At 33.3% G+C, this 16,159-nt stretch overlaps 1 protein-coding gene across 1 annotated transcript; it reads left to right on the top strand.

The window, feature by feature from the left end:
- The first annotated feature begins 902 nt into the window (after positions 1–902).
- LOC120148962 (spermidine synthase 1-like) lies at positions 903–4,311 on the top strand. The gene is made up of 9 exons (XM_039161916.1): positions 903–1,094; positions 1,918–1,994; positions 2,096–2,218; positions 2,699–2,803; positions 2,947–3,019; positions 3,097–3,168; positions 3,267–3,462; positions 3,719–3,848; positions 3,938–4,311. The coding sequence occupies exons 1-9, from the start codon at positions 911–913 to the stop codon at positions 3,998–4,000; spliced, it is 1,023 nt and encodes a 340-aa protein (XP_039017847.1). The 5' UTR covers positions 903–910; the 3' UTR covers positions 4,001–4,311.
- Positions 4,312–16,159: the final 11,848 nt, after the last annotated feature.

Here is a 16,159-nt window from a genome sequence, read left to right as displayed (position 1 = left end):
AATTTCGGAGATTTAAACGGGGATCCTCATCGGGTAATCGAGGAAAATCGTAGGCGGGAAAAATCGCGGGAAAACGGGTATCCCCATTTAGCATAAACGCAATGTTTTGAAACTTTAATTACATTGGTTTAGAGTTTATGTACGGTATAGACTGAGAATTTTAACATTTAGAGTATAATATTGTGTTTTAAAACTTGAGATAATTTGTATAAAATAATTTTTATACAACTTATACACCATTACTTTGAAAGCATTCATCCTATTCTGACAAGCATATATATGTTTAATATAATGTCTCAAAAGTTACCATAAATTAATAAAACACCATCTGTAATAAGCACCATAATTTGTTTTTTATTATTTCACCACTTTTACAGTAAACACTTTATTTCTGTTTATACTTTGTTGCTGTACATCAACGTGTAAAACCACGTTTTACTCCTATATTCTCGAGTTGACTTGCAGATCCAACTGCAACACTCATGACCTGCCTGCACCACTGCTACAGTAGTCCCATATTTTTTTTAATTTAAATTAAATTTATTAATATTATATATATATATATAATAATTATTTTTAATATTTATCGGGTTGAGTATCGAGCCGGGTAATCGGGTCGAGTAATCGGAGCGGGGATTACTAAACCTGTCCCCATCCCCGTCCCCGTTTAACATAAACGGATTTTCTCCGTCTCCGTCCCCATCCCCGTTTATCATCCCCAAATTCGACCCATTTAATTCAATTTTCGATTTTGACCGTCGATTCGAATTTTTTTATCATCCTACATCTAGTATAAAGCAAGACCAAATTATAAAGATGGCGTGGCCTTGTTTTCTCTTCCAGTAGTCAGTAGCCGCCAACCCAAAGATTATTTTTGGTAATTATTTTTTGGTTTTAAATAGGTGTTTCAATGGCAGAAGAGTGCGGCGCCCCTGTAAGTTGCGCGGATTTACCCGTTAAGAGGCCCCGAGAAGAAGAAGAAGAAGAAGAAAATGGAGCCTCTTCTGTTGCCATGGAAATGGAAGGCGATACCAATAATGGGATTTCCTCTGTTATCCCTGGATGGTTCTCTGAGATCAGCCCAATGTGGCCTGGTTCGTTTTCTTGCTCTTTAATTCCCTCTTTTCTTCCCTCTGTATTCATTCATTTTTGTTCTTGTATATTTTCCTGTCTGGGTTTCGATGTATGTTTTCATCTTTGTATATATGTTTGGTTATTTACCTATTTTATATAATGGGTCAGTTGAGTTCTGTGTTTTTGCTTTGGCTTTGAACTGTGTTTGAGTAATAAAATTTCTTTCGTGGTGCTTCTTTGATTGTGTAAGATATTCGGTCTTTCTAAGGCTAATTCTCTGTTTTTGAATTCATGGGTTGGTTTGTTTTCAACTTGTTTATCATAATTTTTTACTTTGTGATGCTTAAATTAGCTATGTATTTAGCTGTCATTTTCATTGAATGTTAGGAGATGTTGCTTCATTGACATCTCTGAGTGCATACTGCATACAGTTTGAAGTTTAACTTATTTTGGGATTAATTACACCTTAATAGATAAACGTTTCCATTTTATTTGTCTGCTTGAACTCCATACTGCTCGCATGTTGTCACTTATGTGTATCTCTTAATTGCAAATGTGTTTTATTTGTTTAATAACAAGGTTGATGCTAATCCATTACTGCTCATCTTGGGTTTATGGGTTCTTCCTCTAGTAATTATTGTGGAAATTATAGTGTGTTTTTTTAGAGAGCATGGGGTTTATATGTGTTTTTCCTGGGGCCTGATTCTGTTCCATATCTTAGGCTTTGTAAGTTTCCTTAAACTAAGAAAGATGCAAGGATGGAAGTAGCATAATAATAGACTTTTTATTTAGTTTTTGAGGAGAAAAGTATGTTTAATGTCTATTTTTGTACGAAATATGCAGGAGAGGCACATTCCTTGAAGGTTGAAAAGGTCTTATTTCAAGGGAAATCTGATTACCAGAACGTTATGATCTTTCAGGTATTTCTTGGACATGGGAAAATATGAATTTCTTGCTTTCTTTTTTTCCCTGTTTTGCTTCTTTATAAATTTTTATGTTATAAACACTGTATTTTCTGCAGTCATCCACATACGGCAAGGTTCTTGTTTTGGATGGTGTGATTCAGCTCACAGAGAGAGATGAATGTGCATATCAAGAAATGATCACTCACCTTCCGCTTTGCTCCATTCCAAACCCTAAGAAGGTATTTCAGTTAGTATATTACCATAATGTTGTGCGGAACTAACAACCTTAGGTATCAAAGTCGGTATTTATCTGTTTGAATATTATGAATTGTCTTATATCCTATTTGCATGCCCCAGTAAACATTTGAAGGGAATTTCTTGCTATAAGTATAATGTAGGGGCTGTATAATATTGCTGAGATTAATTGGAAATGGCATCCTATGTTGGTTTGAATTCCTATTTGCTGAGTTTTACATGTTCTTTTTTCTTCACTTTTTCCTTGAGGGGATTCCTGTCGCCTGAAGGAACTATTTTCGGGCAATGGTTTATTTCTGTTCAATAGTTTTTGGTAGAAGTTGGACATGCTTTAAATATAATCTGAGTTTTCATTTAATTTGGCTTCTCTTGGGACCTTGCTTTCCAGTATTGTACTAAGGTCACATTGTTTGACAGGCACCTGTTCTCTTCTTTAATTCCCACTGAGTTGTTTCTTTCACCAGGTTTTGGTTATTGGCGGCGGTGATGGTGGAGTTCTCAGGGAAGTTGCTCGTCATTCTTCTGTTGAGCAGATTGACATCTGTGAAATTGACAAAATGGTCGTTGATGTTAGTAATCTCTTCCTTGGCTTCCGAACATTCATGATTCGCAATTAGTTGTAATTGATTTTAGTAGACCAACTGGCGAGGAACTTCCATCCTTACATTGGTGAAACTTGTCTAATAACAATATGCATTTTTGTTTGTGCTAGGTTTCTAAACAATTTTTCCCTGATGTAGCCGTTGGGTATGATGACCCCCGTGTGAAACTTCATATTGGTGATGGTATGGTGAACTTCGTTCTTTGGCTTTTGTATACTCTATTACATAATATCAATCATTAATGTCCTTTTGTATTTCAGGAGTTGCATTTTTGAAAGCTGTTCCAGAAGGTACTTATGATGCAATTATAGTGGACTCTTCTGACCCTATAGGTAACGTTTTTTGGTGAAAATTTTGTATTGTTCTTTTTTGTTCTGAATGGTTTATAATCATTAATATTTGAGAATTGGAACATTGTTTGACATCCCAGGTCCTGCACAAGAGCTCTTTGAGAAGCCCTTCTTTGCATCTGTGGCAAGTGCACTTCGTCCAGGTGGTGTAGTCTGTACTCAGGCAGAAAGTATTTGGCTTCATATGCACATAATCGAGGATATTGTAACAAACTGTCGCCAAATCTTCAAAGGCTCAGTTAACTATGCATGGACTACTGTTCCTACATACCCAAGGTACCAATGACATTTCCTTCGTCTTTTGATGATTCGCTCTTTTTTTTTTTCATTCCATCCTAATATTGTCTGTGTTGATTTATGTTGTTAGTACCCTATCAAAGTCAACGGAGGACTTTCCCCTTTAAATGGGGTTCATCTTATATGCTACTGGATCATCATGTGATAACATCGTTGTGTTTGCATAACTTTCGTTTACTGTTATACATGTTGCCTAAAGCTGCTTATCATTGAACTCTTTATTTTGTTGTTACAGTGGGGTGATTGGTTTCATGCTTTGCTCAACTGAGGGACCTCCTGTTGACTTCAAGCATCCATTGACTCCTATAGACATAGATGATATCTGCTGCAAATCAAAACGACCTCTAAAGTTTTACAACTCCGAGGTGCAACTTTACTCCACTCTAAATTCTTTATAAATGCGTGAAAATAATTTGGTAGTCACCCTTATCCTTTTGCTTGTTCCGGATTGCAGATTCATTCGGCTGCTTTTTGTTTACCATCCTTTGCCAAGAAGGTGATCGAATCAAAACCTTAGGGATGAAAATTTTGAAGTAATATCAACAAAATGTTAGTTATTGTGAAGGGTTAGTTTTCATCCTTCGCTTGATGACCTAATGTAGCAATGAACCTTGGATTTGCACGTTTAGGTTACTCACTTGTTTTGTCTCACTTTGGAAGAGAATTTGTGGTATTGATTGTGGAAGGATACTCTTATATGAGTCTACAAATTCCACAATGGATTTATAGTCATTTAGATGAGACATAAATGGTTGTTTCTTTGGAATCATTTATCATATTCACATCTTTGTGTTGTTAGCATGATATATTCCGTGGATGTTTGAGATCTTTCTCTCTGTGTGTTTTTGAAGTATGTGATCAGGATTAAGTTAGCTTTGGAGGTTGTATTTTCATGTCATTAATCATGCTAAACCAGCTTCTGAAAAATTGTCTTCTCATGTCTAGGGTCTCCAGTATTAGTCCGTTGATCCTTCCAATGTAGGTTGCGTAATCCTATTTGCATAATGGTTCAAATATGTCGAGTTTTTCTTCTAGGGGTGTTGTCTAATACGGTAGTCACATGAATTCTGACTATATTTAGATTTTAGAGTCCGGCCAAAGTTTGATTTCCAGACATGAAAATCAAGAGGGCATGGAATTGATTCTACACAGCTATAAATATTTAGAGCCGAAGCCCTTAGATCGACCACTCTGCGACCCGTTGCAGACGACTTTTGTTTCCATGACCATAGCCTTGCTCACTAATCATCTCGAGAGTTAAATCATCAACGCCCTAAGAAAGGTTACCAACATAAAGTGAGCGTTCTAATGATAAGTAATATCATGAACCTTGAATTCTTTAAGTATTCAACATTCCATACTGTGAATACTTAAGTAAAAGGGTCCATAATGCTTTCCAATAAATGCTTGATTGAACTACCGATGGACATGCATTTCTGTAAAGTTTCATGCAAATATACACGCATGCATACATACACATACATACATGGTAAAAGAATGAAACAAAAATATATATACATACAACCATACATAAATGCGTACATATCACCCACAAATGTATAAACGTATAACTAAGTGACTTTGATGGTTAAGAGATGTTATTATTCTTAGAGGTTTTAGGTTTGAATATAACGTTTGTAGGGATACTTAAGTATTTATTGTTAAATGGTTGAAAGTCCTTGATGAAATATCTGGGAGATGTTTCACATTGTTAAAAGTTCAAAAGATACAATGGCCAAGTTGGTCGGCTTTTTGGCCCAATAGGGCATTTAGGTTTAAAATTTAGGGTTTTACCCATCTTTAGATTTTAATTAGGGATCTACGACATTTGTTATAGTGTTGAGCGAACTCGTCACCTTGAGGTGACGAGTTTCTTGAAATATTATTTTGTAATGGACTCGAATGAGTGGATCCCACATAGGTCATAAATTTATTGTTTTTAAGCGGACTTGTCACCTCGACGTGAGTCCAATAAAAATTATTTTTTATTATTGAGAAAATTTTTGAAATTAGAAATTAAAAAAAGGGTAATCGTCACGTCGAGGTGACGAGTTCCTTCGAATTCAAAAACTAGCTGTTGGTCAACAGGTAGTTGTGCAACGGTCACTTGGAATTCGTCACCTCGAGGTGACGAGTTCTTCCGTATATTTGTATTATAGCCGTTGGATTTGGGGCTATAAATAGGGTTTGAGGTTTTTATTTTTAATCAAACCCTAAATTCAAAAAAATTATAAAAATATGACTTTCTATGAAAATCCTGAAAAATGACTTCCTAAGCATAAATGTTGTGACTTGACAACGTCCATATTTTATCGATTGAACTTTGGCCAGAAGAAGAATGGGATATTCGTCAGCGCGAGATGACTACGAGAGATCAGCATCCGCGGATGTTGATATATCTTCAGCAATCGAGTTTTTCCTCATCCATATTTGTATGTGGCTTCAAGGTGTACCCAATGTTAATTCAGGCTCTGATTGAACGTTGGCGACTCGAGATGCACACTTTCCATTTCTCGAGTGGTGAAGCGACGATTACTTTGGAAGACATCATTTACCAACTCGGTGTTCTTGTGAATGGAGCCCCTATGGGGAGGCGGACAATTACGAGACCAAGACGTTGGTCTACGAAGTTTTGGGAAAGGTGTCACCATCCTAGTTCATCGATGGCTATCGGGTATGGATGATGTGGTTGGAGTCCAAATTCCAAGTGACCAAAGACTCTACTGAGGATGAGGTTATTTTTGTATTCCAAACATATTTTCTCCAACTGACCAGAGGGATATTATTATTGGATAAATACAGTAATTTGACGCGCACTAAGTATCTTCGAATATTAAATGATTTTGCTAAGTATCGCAATATAAGTTGGAGCTTGGCGATTTTAGTCTTTCTGTACTGGGGGCTTTAAGGATGCAATTGTCGAGCGGAGTCGAAAAATTGATGTAGTAGACAATCTAATATTGCTACAATTGTGGGCTTGGTACCAGTTCCCGTTTTTTTACCCTATTACAACAATCTCGGTCGAGTTTCCTCTTGCTGGAAGATAATTTTTTTTTAACTTTATTTTTAAATTCGAATTAATTTTTTTATTTTTTTATTTTTTTCTATTTTTAAATATTTTAGATGGCACCATAAAATAAATGAGACGAAGTTGTCGGGTGCCACTGCAAAAGATATATGGATGAGGATCAACATCGTCGGTCGATATGCGGTATACATTTGTTTTTTGTTATTTTTTTAAAAAAGATTTAATCTTTATATATATTGTTGAGTTAATCGATCGACGAAATAACCAAGAGGGGGTGAATTGGCAATTTAAAATTTTGTGGAAGCTTTTGCAGAAAGTAGAAAATATTTGCACATCGATTTAGAGTGATTCGACTTTCTCAACTAAAGTCTACGTCCACTACCTTAGCTATCCACACTAAGGATTTTTCCAACAAATTCACTAATTTGTTCTTTCTTTTGAGGACAAAGAGTAACCTTACAACTTCAAGAATTATACCCTAAATTATTGAGAACACTCTCTCTCAAAGAGAAATACATAAATTTTGCAAACTTACATAAAAACATCACAAGACAAGACGTTTGCATAATTCTAGAACAACGAAAGAACACTAAAAATTGAATACAATTGAGCACCAGTGGTGTTCTTGAAAGAAAAATGAATATTGAATAAAAATAGGCTTGAAAATACTCAAACTTGAGGTTTGATGCTTTTTCTTTGATTCTTTAGCTTCTCTTCTTAATTGTTGTTGATCAATGACTCCTAAGCTTGTTTAAATACACCTTGAATTGATTCTGAACGTTGGGAATCATTGGTGAAGTCAATAGAGTCGTTATGGTGTAATTATCATTTAAAAAATTTGTTGGGAGCGTAGGTGCATCGGTACACTCTCAAGGGTGTATCAGTACACTGTGTGTAAAATTCAAATATTGTAACCGTTATATGACGGAGTGTATCGCTACACTCCAGGTGCATCGATACACCAATTGCATTTGATGTTTTTAAGAGCCATGAATGTATCGATGCATTGTCTGTGCATCGGTACACAAAATACATTCGATGTTGGGTGTGCATCGATACATCCAAGAGTGTATCGGTACATCCCTTTGTAAAAATAATTTTTGGCTCGATTATGGTTCGAAATACTTTGTAAAAATTGTTTCAAAAATATTTTAACTTTAAAACATAATTTTACACTTTATTAAGGATTGAAATTGACCTTTGAAAAACTTGGAGTAATATTTTGATATTCGAATAATTTAATCGAATATACTTTAAAAATGATTATAAAATCTTAAAATTCAATAACACTTAATTTGTTATATCGAAATATTAAAATGTTTTCAACAATTTCCCCCTTTTGGATATAACAAAACATTTAAGTAATTTTAAGATTTTCTTTAAAAAATCATTTGAAATCAATTTGGTAAAATTACTCCCCCTTACTTTATTCTCCCCCTTTTTGTTAAATCAAAAAGGCTCTATAAAATGTTTTTAAACAAGACATTGTAAGAAATTTAGCTAATTAATATTTAGATTAAGTTTAAGCTGCTAAGATTACAACCAAGAGAAAGATTAATCATTAGTTCATAAACAATATTCATAAATAATGTGTAATGGTAAAATTGGTCATAATTTGTCTAAAATGTAAATGATGCAAAATTATTAAACCAATATAAACATGAAGCTCAAATTAAATATTCAAACCAAACTTAAACAATCAAAACCAAATATATAAATAAGCATTCAAGTTTAAACATCCATACCCTCCAAAACAAATCAATCCAAAAACATCCAAAATGTTTTAACAATTAAGTTCTAAGTTCAATCCAAGAAAACTAAGCAAGGCAAGGTCTAATCATCCATAGGTGGATCGGGAGGAGGAGGATAATGTGCTCGCATCTTGAGCGTAATCGCATTTAATCGTTCGTTCATAACTTCATTGTTTGTGCGCATCTCTCGTTGAATTTCCAATTGTTGAGCCCTCATAACGGTTAAATGAGACTCTATGGATGCAAACCTCAGATTAAATGACTCCAAAAACGACCGAAAGTATGGAGGCATTTGATCCTCTTACTGGACCAGCTCGTCATCGAGTACATGATCGTCAATATCTCGCATAAGCTCTTGAAGCTATGGATCATCGTCAGCTACTGGTGTCGGAGGAGCTCGTGAAGAGCTAGCTCCCGTGTTTTTTCGGTGGATCGAACCCATTGATCCTTGTCCCCGAACCATCGCGATTTCTTCAAGGTTGTGAAATTTATTTGGTTCTTGAGAGGGATGGGTACATCAAGCAAGACCCGAATGTTGGATTTGATAAACAAGTTGCTAAGAAGACAATCGTAAACTAAGGTTTCGACATATTTGGATGGGACATTGTTCACGGTTTTAACTAGCTCACCAAAAATGATTTGTGTCAAATTTATTTTCTTTTTATGTTGGATACAATGTATCCACTATAAATCTAAAACTCTAAGGGATGAGTACCTACCTCCGATGGTCTAAACCACTAAGAGATGGTCAAGTGAAAAAAACGCTCGTGATGAGTTCTTAAGGTACTTGCACTAGCCTTAGCTTTATAAGGTGTTGCCACAATCTCTTTTTCGTTATCTAAACCTACGTTATATAGTCCAAAGGTATTAGCGATTGTGTCAGAGTCAATATAAACGAATTGACCTAGAATATAAGATCGAATTCCTATGGTTTCGGTACGAGACTCGTTTTGGACACAAACCGCATTGGAATAGAAAATACGGACTAGTTGGTGATAAACGATAGGTTTGAGGTGAAAAGGTTTATCAAATTTTCAAGAACGGAGAGTAGGAATATATTCAAAGTTCATATCAACCATTGCTTGCATAGAGGGAATACGCTCTTCCCGTATTTTATATGACTCAAATAAATTATGGTACCTATGGTAGAGATCTTTTCTATGACCAAGCTCATTAAAACAGGAATTTACAATAGTCATATCGGGAGCGTTTGGGTTTGGATTTGGATTGATACAAGGAATAGAAGGTCGGTTTTGATTTGAACGACTAGATGACGACCTAGGGCGTTTAGACATGATTAGAATCGGAATGGATATGGTTACCTGCAATTTAAAAACAGATGTATGCAATACAATCAATCCCAAAACTCAATATGAGTCCTCAATATTCAAGGTTCTCTAAAATAATCCTAATGGGCAAATTTGAAAAACTATTTTTGAAAACAATGTTTGAAAATTAATATGTAGTTTTCAAAACAACATAATTAAATCAAAAACATTAAATTTTAAAATCAAAACATTTTTTTATTTCAAAATTAATTTTTTTTGTCAAAATTATATGTTTTTGATGAAATTAATTGTAGAATCTAGTTTAGAAACATAATATGAGTAATGCCCAATATCTAATTCAACCTAGAACTAATTAAAACAAGTCCTAAGTTCAAAAATTAATAAAATAGTGTTTTTTGAAATATTACCTTGAAAATTCGGATTGAGTGAGAATGTGATGTTGTTTGCACGAATTTAATGAATGTTGCAAGATTGGGAATTGAAGAACGAATTAATTCCGACTAGATTTTGTTGATTGGAGCAATAATTGAGAGTAGTGGTTGAGAGGAGTAATACGGCGGGAGAGTGTTTTAGTTTAGGGGTTTTGAGAGAGTGAATAATTTTAGGGATTTAATATCCAAAACTCGACGAGTGTATCGGTACACTCTCGAGTGTATCGATAATATTCAAGGAATGCATCAGTACACTATCATAGTGTATCGATACATAGCGAGGATGCATCGATACATATGTATCTATGCACTGTGCACAAAAATATTAAAATTTGTATTTAAACACTCAAATGCTAAATTACTGAGCTCTAGTGGTATTGGCAATCCATATATTGAAAATTAACAATGTTCAATCAATCAAATCTAACCTTAAAAATTATTTGAACATATTATTAATTTTCATCAAAGATCATAAACTCCCCCTGACTATTAGCAAAGAATGCAATCAAAAATATTTTTTATAAGCATTTTTCAAAACTAATTAAAAGTGCTAAAATTATTTTAAATACTAAGTCAAGGTAGGTTGGTTAAACCTAATTCTCTCCTAAGTGTCCAAAATCTTTCTTTATCTAAAGGTTTTGTAAAAATATCCGCTAATTGATGCAAAGTATCAACATATTCTAGAACTATATCTCCTTTTGTGACATGATCTCTAATGAAATGATGTCTAATTTCAATGTGCTTAGTTCTAGAGTGTTAGATGGGATTTTTAGTGAGACAACTAGCATTAGTATTGTCACACTTGATAGGAATGGTACTAACTTTAATTCCATAATCTAAAAGTTGTTGTTTCATCCATAAAACTTGTGCGCAACAACTACCCGTTGAAATGTATTCCACTTTAGTGGTAAATAATACAACACAATTTTGTTTCTTTGAAAACCATGAAATCAACATATTTCCTAGGAATTGACAAGTATCAGAGGTGCTTTTCCTATCTATTTTGCATCCTTCATAATCCACATCAGAGAAGGCATGCAAGCTAAAGTTAGAGTCTCTAGGATACCAAATTCCTAAACTAGTAGTGTAAGGTATCTAAAGACCCTCTTAATGGATTTTAGATGTGATTCTTTAGGACATAGTTGAAATCTAGCACATAAGCAAACACTAAACATAACGTCTGGTCTACTTACTGTTAGATAAAGCAAAGAGACAATCAAAGACCTATATAATTTAACATTTATACATTTACCTCCTTCATCTTTGTCAAGCTTTGTAGATAAGCTCATTGGAGTGGCTTAGGGTTTTCTATCTTCCAATCCAAAAATTTTGAGCATATCTTTGACACATTTTGCTTAATTGATGAAGATGTCATATTTTCTTTGCTTGATTTGGAGTCCCAAGAAAAATGAGAGCTCCCCCATCATGCTCACTCTGCATTAACTTAGAAAATTATTGGCAAATAGCATCATTAGTAGAACCAAATATTATATCATCAACATAAATTTGAACTACTAATAAATCTTTACCTTTTCGCTTTAAAAACAATATAGTGTCAACATTCCCTTTTGAAAAACCTTTTTCAATTAAAAAGTTTGACAATCTTTCATACCAAGCTCTAGGAGCTTGTTTTAAACCATAAAGCGCCTTTGTCAATTTAAAAACATGATCTGGAAATTTTGAATCTTCAAAACCAGGAGGTTGTTCCACGTACACTTCTTCTTTTTTAAAACCATTTATAAATGCAATTTTAACATCCATTTGATATAATTTAAATTTATTGAAACATGCAAATGCTAATAACATTCTTATTGCTTCCATCCTAGCTACGGGAGCGTATGTTTCATTATAGTCTATGCCTTCTTCTTGAGTATAGCCTTGAGAAACAAGTCTAACCTTGTTTCTCACTGTATTACCACTTTCATCGAGCTTATTCCTAAATACCCATTTAGTACCTACAATAGATTTATTACTAGGCCTTTCAACTAATGTCCGTAATTTACTTCTCTCAAATTGATTTAACTCTTCTTGCATAACCATTATCCAATTTTCATCTTTTAATGCTTCTTGGATATCCTTAGGCTCTATGCATGAGATAAACGCAACATAATTACATATATTTCTAAGAGAAAATTGAGTTGTTACCCCTTTAGATGGATCACCTATAATTTCACCATCCCTGACATGGTTGTATTCTCTTGGGTAAGTGACTTCCCTTTCTTCAATGGTTGGATTCTCGAGAGCATCGTGAGTTTCCTCATCTTTTACTTATTCCTTTGATGATGGTTGTCCAACATCATGTCTAACGTCATGTGTGTTTACAATACCTACGCAATCATCAACATAAGAATCCTTCCTCGGAAGGGGATTATCATCGAAAACAACATGTATAGACTCTTCTACCACTAAAGTTTTTTTATTAAATACTCGATAAGCTTTAGAATTTAAGTAATGACCTAGAAATTTCCTTCATCACTTTTAGCATCAAATTTGCCAAGATTGTCTTTAATGTTGTTTAAAACAAAACATTTACATCCAAATGGATGAAAATAGCTAATGTTAGGCTTTTTATTTTTTGAAAAGTTCATATAGAGTTTTCTTCTAAATAGGCCTAATCATAACATGATTTATAACATAACAAGTAGTATTTGTGGCTTCCGTCCAAAAATATTTTGGCAAATTGTTTTCACAAAGCATGGTTCTAACCATTTCTTCTAAAGTTCGATTTTTCCTCTCAACAACTCCATTTTGTTGAGGGGTTCTAGGCTGAAAATTATGGCTATATCATTATATTTACAAAAATCAATAAATAGATTTTCAAATTCACCATGTTCACTCCTAACACAGTTATGGAGTAATTTTCGTTTGGATTACTTTGAAAACGTGATGAATTTTTCTAATGCTCATCTTTAGTACTTAAAAATAGAACCAAGTATCTAGAATAGTCTACTAATACAAAGCAATATTGTTTTCCACCCAAGCTAGTAGTCCTAATTGGCCCAAAAAGATCCATGTGGATCAATTATAATACTCTACTAGTTGATACATCATTAATAGATTTAAAGGATGCTCTTTTGTGTTTTCCTTAACACATGCATCACATATTTTATCATTATCAAATTTTAGCTTTGGCAATCCTTTTACTAAATCTCCTTGAATAAGTCTGTGTAAAACACCCATGCTAGTGTGTCCTAGTCTCTTATGTCATAACCAACTATCATGTTCATCCTTAGCAACTAGGCACAAATTAGTCATATTTATTGAATCTAGATGCACCATGTAAATGTTTCCTATTATATGACCAATAAGCATAATCCGATTAGATGCAATGTTGATTACTTTACAACCATTTGCTTCAAATAAAACATTGTATCATTTATCGCATAATTGACTAATACTCAATAGATTATGCTTTAACCCATTCACATATAAAACTTTTTCTATTTGTATAAAAGAGGTATTACCTACAATAAATATACCTTCAATGTAACCTTTTGAGTTGTCACCAAAGGTTACCACTCTTCCATTTTTGGTGTTAAGCTCTATAAACCGGCTTTTGTCTCCGGTCATGTGTCTCGAGCATCCACTATCAAGGAACCACGAATTTGAGCTTGTATTTTATGCCTTGTAGCAATGCTCATTTTCCTACAAACATAGATTAATTTTTTATTTTTGGTACCCAAATTCTTTTGGGTCCATATTCATTAGTTTCTAAAATCCTAGTTTGTATCCATTTGTGTAGGATATCCTTATCTTTAGTAGTAATGAGTCCTTTAGGAACCCATATATTTCTAACGATTTTTCCATTTAAGGTTCTTTGAGGACCTCTATGATTGTAGTTTTTAAAGTTCTTTCTAATATAGTTGGATTTTGAATTTTCTCCTTTTCAAAACGTTTTGATCCAACTTTATCAAAAGAATCTTTAAGATCATCAATTTCTTTTTTGATGATCATCGTTGACCTTTGAAAGAAAATCATGCAAATAAGAAATTTTCTTTTCAAAATCTTCGATTTTGATTTATAATTCTTTAATTTTACTTTCAAGATCATTGTTGGTCTTGGATAAGAGATTATTTTCGTTTTTCAATTTTGAAATATCTTTATTATATTTTGAAAATAATTTCTCATAATCCGAAGCCAACCCAGTATATTCCTCTACTAACTCATCAAAAGAATAATCATCAAAATCGGATGAGTTAAAGGTTACCTGAGAGCTTTCCCCGGTGGCCATCAAGCACAACTTTTCTACTTCTTGTTCCTCTTCATCGGATTGTTCATCATCGCTCCATGTAGCAATGTGAGCCTTTGTTTTTTTTCGATTGACCCTTTTTTTAACATCCTTAATACCGGGTTAGTGACCAAATTATAATATTTCAGAATTTAGTGATTAAAGTGGAATAGTTGAAAAGTTTAGTGATTTATTTGAAAATATTACCTTGAAGATGCTAGTAATTATAAAGGTATTAAAAGGCAAAAGGGTCATTTGACCAAGAGATGAATAAAATAATGATATATATATATGGATAAGGATGAGAGATTTTTCCAGAAATCTCCTCTCTTTTTTTCTTCTCCATCTTCTTCTTCCTCCTGTGAAGCTCCAAGGCAAAGGTAAGATTCCTTGTAGCTGATTATTTGTTAATTTTAAGAGTGGGTTTTGATCCTTAGGTAATATTTAAGCTTATGGAAATCTTGAGTTGTCCTAAAATCAAAAGATGAAGAAGTTATGAAAGATTAAAGAAAATGAGTTTTTAAAGGAAATGTTGGAAAAGAGTTAATAAGTTAATTTTGAGAAGGAATTTGACTTGTTATCAATAAAAAAATAAGAGATTTATGAAGTTAGAAAGGATTTATAACAAAGTTGAAAATTTAGTAAGATTCTTAATTTTAAGAATCATGATGAGATATGGAAGATAAATATGGTTTATATGGATATAAGTTGGTTTAAGTAATGGTAGTTGAGTTTAAGGACATGATAGGGGCTTAAAATAGAAGAATTGAATGAAGAGTTGAATAATTTCGTGCTTAAAATGGAATTTCTGGGTTGTGTGCATCGATGCAAATTCAATGTGCATCGATGCACTCTCAAATAAACAAACATCGAATGTATTTTATGCACTGATGCACAAGTAATGCATCGATGCATCGTTAGGGAATGCATCGATACACTGTGCAGTGCATCGATGCATACCTTCATTAAAAGATGAAATTGGCTTTTCTCTTAGCCTAAGGAGTGATAGTTTCGAATATATCAATTAGTATGCTGATAAGTATAAATGTACTATTATGTAGATATAGAATGAAAGCTTGTTCTGGAACAAACTAAGGATTAGGATTGATTCGAAGCAAACGAGGCCCAGGTGAGTGCATACAAGTTAGTTTATGATGTTTAATGGAAATAAGACTTGCGACGAGTCTATTTCCTATATTAGAATGTATGAATTTATGATCATATGTATATGTTTGATTTGAGTATATGTTTGATTTGAGTATATATGATATAAATTACAGTAGGTGTTAAATGATTTGTGTGAATACATGTAGTGTGATCGGTTATAGGATCTAATATGAATGATCTATATGATTGCATGAGAAGTGAAATAAGTTATATGATGGATGACCATACATGTTACAGGGTATAGGTGATTAATTATGAGAATCAATATAATATATTTATGACTACATGAGATGGGTGATGAGTTAAATAAGACCAGACTATAGAGTAATATGAGAATATTTAAGAGAATAATATATAAATCAGAACATAATAAATTAAAAGACTTTATGAAAATGATATATATATAAATTAAGGGACATGAGCATAACGATGATACAAACCTATAGGATAAACACTATAGGAAAATGTGATATGCTTAAAAGAAAACTATGATATAGAAGTTATAAAATGAAGAACTATAAAACCTTATGAGAAGGTTATAGAAGCTACATAGAACTAAATTAAATGGATAGAATAATTCATAATTAAATAATGTGAGATAAGTGATAAGGGTTATATGTTATTGTACATGTTAGTATAATAAATCATGTAAGTTGATACAAAGGGAAAATGAGATAAAGATAAATAGCTTTTACCTATAGGATTGATATAAGATTATATGTCGGTGTGATAACATGTACAAGGGAACTAAGCTCTATGATATGGACCCATGTGAGTATAAG

Source organism: Hibiscus syriacus, unplaced genomic scaffold (assembly GCF_006381635.1).
Source record: "Hibiscus syriacus cultivar Baekdansim isolate YM2019G1 unplaced genomic scaffold, ASM638163v2 tig00110988_pilon, whole genome shotgun sequence".
In the NCBI taxonomy this organism is placed as follows: domain Eukaryota; kingdom Viridiplantae; phylum Streptophyta; class Magnoliopsida; order Malvales; family Malvaceae; genus Hibiscus; species Hibiscus syriacus.
Note: the sequence above shows the minus strand (reverse complement) of the source record. Positions and strands in the feature narration are given on the sequence as shown.